This window comes from Nematolebias whitei, chromosome 2 (assembly GCF_014905685.2).
Source record: "Nematolebias whitei isolate Nwh7 chromosome 2, NemWhi1, whole genome shotgun sequence".
Taxonomy (NCBI): domain Eukaryota; kingdom Metazoa; phylum Chordata; class Actinopteri; order Cyprinodontiformes; family Rivulidae; genus Nematolebias; species Nematolebias whitei.
Window position 1 is genome coordinate 38,692,081 of NC_056499.1, and position 6,345 is coordinate 38,698,425.

A 6,345-nucleotide genomic window follows, 5' to 3' on the forward strand; every position below is an offset into this window, starting at 1 on the left:
AGCCCAAATGTTGCAGGACATGAATGTTTTAAACTGAGTGTGATACATTAATCATCTACTAAACTCAAAGCACCTGCACAGGTTTCCCCAGGTGTCATTAAATTGCTTCAGTTCAGTTCAATATGGAGAAGACTGCAGACATGACAGCTGGCCAGTAGACCGTCATTGATACCTCCATAGGATGGGTAAGCCACAAAAGTTCATAGCCAAGGAGGCTGGCTGTTTACAGAGTGCTGTGTCCAAACATATCAATGGAAAGTCTAGTGGAAGGGCAAAATGTAACAGGAGAAGATGCAGCAGCAAAAGAGATGACCGTGGGCTTCATCAAATTATCAAACAGAGAAGATTCCAGAATCTGTCAGAGATCCAGAAAGAGTGGAATGAGGCGCGAGTCACAGCTTCAAAAACCACCACATTCAGACGCATCCAGGAGATGGACTACAACTGTTGGGTTCCTCAGTCCTCTTTTCCGATTAAAGTAAAGTGTGTCTTTTATTGGGAAATCAAGGTCAAAGTGTTTGGAGGAAGAAGGGTGAGGAACAGAATCCATACTGCTTGAGGTCCAGTGTGAAATATCCAGTCAGTCATGATTTGGGGTGCAATGTCCGGTGCAGGTGTTGGTAAACTCTGCTTTCTTAAATCCAAGGTTACTGCAACAGTCTACCAGAATGTTTTAGAGGACTTCATGATTCCTTCTGGTGAGGATCTGTATGGAGATGCAGATTTCATCTTCCAGCAGGACCTGGCCCCTGACCATGCCACCAGAAGCACCAGAACCTGGTTTGATGCCCATGCCACAGTGCTTGACAGGCCAGCCAACTGGCTGGACCTAAACCTCATTGAGAATCTATGGGTTATTCTCAAGAGGAACATGAGGGGCACCAGACCCAACAACAAAGAAGAGCTGACAGCATCAAGGAAATCTGGGCTTCCATAACTCCCAGTCAATGCCACAGGCTGATTGCCCCAATGCCACGTCACATCGAGGCAGTGATTACGGCAAAGGGATTCCCAACCAAGTATTGAAGACTGACATAATTTTGAAAGAACCATATTTTGATTGATTTGTTGTGATCCTAATTTATTTCTTTTTTTTCTGCTAAAACTGAGAAGTGTGGGCTGATGTCTTCACAGTATTCCAATTTTTTGAAATCCTGTTTTCGTGGGTTTTATGAGCTAGAAGCCCAAATTATGTAAAAATAAACAAATAAATACTTGAAATTGTTATAATTGTGGGCCTTGAATCTATCATATATTAAAGATGAACTTTTTGAATGGAATTATGGAAGTTAAACAACTTTTCCATGATATTCTAATTCTTTGGAAAGGTTCTGTGTAGTAAAAAACAAGTTGATATGTTAAAAAAAAAAAGTTAAAAAAAACAAAACAAAACAAGAAAACTGTTTAAAAAATACAAAATATACAAATGGCAAAAAACGTTAAGGACCATTGTGTAAAATAAATAAATAAATAAAATACCGGGAACTAAAAACAGTTTTGTGATGAGAACTTCAGCCGATCAGACGAGTAGATTAATGAAATTGCCTTCACAAAGTTCAACACAAACCTTTTTTTAACACACATAATGTCCTCTCACACACACACACAAAGATATTTCCCATGTGGGTCATGCCCAGTCTGGCCTCAGTGGTTAAGCTCCGCCCCTTCTCCTTCCTCAGCCCTAATCAGATTGTTTTCAACTGGACTCATGGGGTCTGCAGCCCATCTCTGCACAGTTTGTCCTTTATTCACTCAGGATGTTTTCCTCATTCCAGCTAAAACCACGTTGGTCTCTTAAACATTAACTTTTTTTGTTGTTTCTTGTTTTTGTCACAACTTATTACTGAATAATGAGGAGACACTGCCTTTCTGTGGACAACAGAAATGACCTGTTTGATTTATCTGGCTGTGTTCACCCAGTGTGCCGATTCGCCTGCCACAGGAAGTGCTGCCAGAGGACAAGCACCAAATGCAGCAAGATGGTGAGTCGGCCATGTTGAGTAGCCTCACAGCGACGTCCCATGACATTAATTGTCATGTTGGTAGCTGCCAAAATTGTAATTTTCAGCTATTTGAATATTTGAATGCACTTTTTTTGGTTTGTTTTTCATCCTGGAGCAGTTTGATCTAGAGCTCTCCTCCAGGCAGTTCGGAGTGGAGGTCTCTCGCCTAACCAACGATGAGAGGACCGTTCCCCTGGTCGTGGAGAAGCTGATCAACTACATTGAGATGCACGGCCTTTACACGGAAGGAATTTACAGAAAATCTGGATCCACAAACAAAATTAAGGAGCTCAAGCTGGCGCTGGACACGGGTACGTTTTGCCACCTGACACTCAGGTCTTTAACATGAATGGGAGCAGCTTTGTTTAATTTTCATGCTCCTGTTTCCATACAGATGTGGAAAACATGAATTTGGACGACTACAACATCCACGTTATTGCCAGTGTTTTCAAGCAGTGGTTGAGGGACCTGCCGAATCCTCTGATGACCTTTGAGCTATATGAGGAGTTTGTACGTGCTATGGGTGAGTGGTCCTCATCAGGTATCAACACATGAACATTTCAAAGTCTTTTAGTTGTGTTTCAGTGGAGATTCTGTCCACATTTCTAATTTAATACTCCAGACTATGTATTTGATTTGCTGAAGCGGTAAATGTTGATTTGTCTTCTGTGGTACTTTAGGTTTGCAGGATAAGAAGGAGACGATTAGAGGAGTTTATTCTGTCATCGACCAGCTCAGCAGAACTCACCTAAATACTCTGGAACGCCTCATGTTTCATCTTGTCAGGTAATAAAATTTTAGTTTTAGTTTAGGAATAAAAGATGAAACCAGGGAAGTCTGATCAGAATTTCTTTCTGCCTAGTTTGAGTCATTCAAACCTGAATGTCTACTGGTACTGAGTCTTAATTTTAAACGTGCATTCATTAAATTGATCAAATCATTGACTATATTTTTGTGATGCTGCGTGGGAAGAAGAGTTTCTCGTGCTCAAATGTGCAAAGCAGTCCATGCTACAAACCCCTGATTCAAAATTACATTTTAAATACTTCTTACATGATCCTGCAGAATGACTAAGGGCAGGCTGTCAAGTCCTCATGCATTTTACATTTGCTTGATTGCCTCTACGCACTCTGCTGCATGACATTTACAAAACAGCATCAAAGGACACTTTCCCTGAAATGAGGACTTCATGCAGTTCACAGTGCTAAACGACGACACTGACCAAATATTGTCACAGAGCCACTAGCTGTAACATCAGATCAGATTATTTGTAGACGATGAAATACACCTGTACACCTCACGTAAGGGACTGAGCTGTTGTTGACGATGGGTCGTCAGTTCACGAGTTCTTTGACGGCTGATGAGTCCATTTCAGAATAAAAGCATCCTCATCGTTCAGGAGACAGAGCAGTATGGTGGAGAATAGCTTGGTGTTGCCTATTGAGGCCTGTCTGCTGGTGTTTAACTTTTTACGCACTCGGAGCACTACTGAAAGCCGTTGACATCACTCTTCTCCTAGGTTATTGAGATGCCATAGTTCTTAAGACTGGATTCAAGAACGTTTTTGTACCTCTTGTACTGTCCACCTTGTCTTTGGTAGCTTTCTGTTATCTTGTTGTGAACCAGAGCCTTTGGGATTTGACCATTCTGACCAAGTGCCCTTCGTCCCAACATGGCTGACCTTTCACAAGGCAGAGTTCTGTGCTGTCAGTCCTGTAGAGCTCCAGAACGGCAAAGTTGTGTGTCCATCCATGAGATGCCACAAATGTTGCAAAGATACTTACGATGCAATTGGTTTGTTGTTTTATGTGACACAGTTCGTATACCTTGGTTTCACTTCCATAGAGACGTGTTGGGAGCATGATGGATCCATACACTGTTTATGTGCTGAGATCTAGTTCTCTGTCAGACCAAGACCTGGATTTGTCAGTTCCACCATTCTGGGACAGAAACCAACTAAGACATCAGACCTTGGACACTGTTCTTAGCTGCTTGTCACCAGCGGTCCTGACTGAGTCTGGAGGTATGGGGCCAAGTCTGAGTTCAACCATGACCTCTGTCTTTGTTATGCTGATTAGAAGACCATCATCCTTGATGGTCTGTAAGTTCGGGATGCATCAGGAGGACACAGATGTTTGTAAAGTGAAGCTCTCAACATGAGCGAGACTCTGCGTCTTAATGTTGGTCAACGCAAATTAAATATGCCACTGTCTTTCTGACAACAAATCATTCAACCTCTACTGCAGTCCTCAGAGATGTCCTTGCTTAGCCATGGCACACTTGGATTGGTCCCATTAGTGACTGGGAATTCTTCTGATGTGTTTCGGTGACATCACTTTTGTTTTCATGCCGTCGTGAAAAGAACAAATGACGGAGGACTTTTAGTGGCCAGCCAAACTTCTGCGATCTTCATGACTGACTAAGTGAAAGACTTTTGTAAGATCTACAAAGAACACAAACAAATTGAAGTTTTACTCTTTGCATTTCTCCCTGACCTGTCCAGAAGAAAAGACCCGGCCGTCCCTCTTCCTCTGTGCTGTGTCAGATTTATAATGTTGAGGAAATGACATTGTAGTGTTAATTGGGTAAAAAAAAAAAAAAAAAAAAGGAACCAAAAACACCAAAGTTCATTCTCAATAATCCAGGTAAAAAAAATCCAACAAAGTTAAGTCAGGTCCTCTGGACAGTTTCTTTTTGTTGAAACCTGGATTTTCTACCTGGATTATTGAGCGTGAACTTTGATGTTTTGAACCACTTTGGCCATGGCTGCCTCAGAGGAGTTGACGGGGGAGAGGGTGGGCCTCAGGAACCATCTTATCACCAGCAAACTGGTTGGTCCACTATGTGAGTGTGCTAATTATGGGACTGAGTTTGTTGTGGCTCCTCAGACTGATGAAGTTCTTTGGATGAAAGATGAAACGTTTCAACACAAAAGAAACCATCCAGAGGACCTGACTTAACTTTTTTGGAACAAAAACCACACTTTTCTGCTTTTAATGAGCTCTACAGTCATGTCTAAAACAAAATCTTGGGTGTGTCATTAAATTGGTAGAAGGGAATAAAGCTTTTTCACAAAAATATTTTACCCAATTTACATCAGTGTTGATGTAAAACAAATCAGGAGCTAACTGCACTCAGTCACATCCTGCTCAATTAAAAATGATCTGGATTATAATCCCAATCCATTACAGGAGATCAGAGTTGTTTGAAGTTGCAGATTTTCTGTCCTGATCGACCAGTCTAACATTAAACAAATTCCTTTAGGATCGCCTTGCAAGAAGAGACGAACCGCATGTCAGCTAATGCCTTGGCTATAGTGTTTGCTCCCTGCATCCTCCGCTGCCCTGACACCACTGACCCTCTGCAGAGCATCCAGGACATCAACAAGACAACAGCGTAAGGCCACAAAGCACACGCTTCCTGTTTTGTAATCAAACTATTTATTTGTCTGAGGTAATGAAACTCGTTGGGGGAGGGGGGTATTTCACTGGGAACATGCATGACCAAGAAAAAAAAACCAGACCAAATATTCAATTAAATGAATCTGTTTCACGTGAGAATAATACGCTGCCAATCTGGCCTAACAAGATCATCAGACATGAAGAAAAACAAACTGAGGGAAGAGAAAACGGGAATTCAGTGATAGCAGAACAGACTTGTGTGGCATTTAAATGCTCATAAAACAAATGTTCTTAAATCTGTAAATTATCTTTAACTTGCTTGGCTCTGATGCAAGTTTCTCCCACTGAGGGAGGTTAAATTGGTAACATACACAAATTTAGGCTAAAAGCAACTAGCTTGAGGATTATTGTTTAATAAGAGCATAGTTTCTGTAACTAACAATGTAAATGTGATTCTGCTCAAGTTCTGCTGAAGGGACAGTAGTACCTCGGTACTTAGTGGTTCCTCTTTCGCGGGTTTTCAGTGCAAGATTGTATACGACACACTATTGGCTGATTGATGGAAGGCGACCAACCAGAGCATTGTGCTGAGGAGTGGACTGGCCATTGGGAGCACCAGGACATTTCCCGGTGGCCTGGCCCGCTCGCTGATCACCAAGGGGGACTAAAGGCTCAGTTTGGATCACGCTTGATTATTTTAAATAAATAATCCATGCCGCTCATGCGGCTCACTCAGGTATAAGACGGAAAAAGAAAGGAGGGGGTGGGGGTTGTCTAAGGCTGTTGGAAAAAGACAGATTTCCCGGGACAGGCCAGGAAATTTTGCTGTGCTCATTTAGAGTTTAGAGCATTGTTAAGGACATTACAAGAGTGTGGGAAGGGTTTATACAGCTTTATATATATATATATATATATATATATATATATATATATATATATAT

General features: G+C 41.6%; 1 protein-coding gene across 9 annotated transcripts in view; it reads left to right on the plus strand.

The window, feature by feature from the left end:
• The window catches only part of myo9aa (myosin IXAa), a 138,924-nt gene that overhangs the window by 126,994 nt on the left and 5,585 nt on the right, over positions 1-6,345 (plus strand). For all 9 annotated transcript variants that reach the window (XM_037691641.1, XM_037691669.1, XM_037691647.1 and 6 more), the window contains 5 exons: positions 1,921-1,982; positions 2,122-2,314; positions 2,398-2,526; positions 2,684-2,789; positions 5,268-5,399. In XM_037691641.1, coding sequence (XP_037547569.1) covers positions 1,921-1,982; positions 2,122-2,314; positions 2,398-2,526; positions 2,684-2,789; positions 5,268-5,399 — 622 coding nt within the window. The remainder of the gene's footprint in view (positions 1-1,920; positions 1,983-2,121; positions 2,315-2,397; positions 2,527-2,683; positions 2,790-5,267; positions 5,400-6,345) is intronic.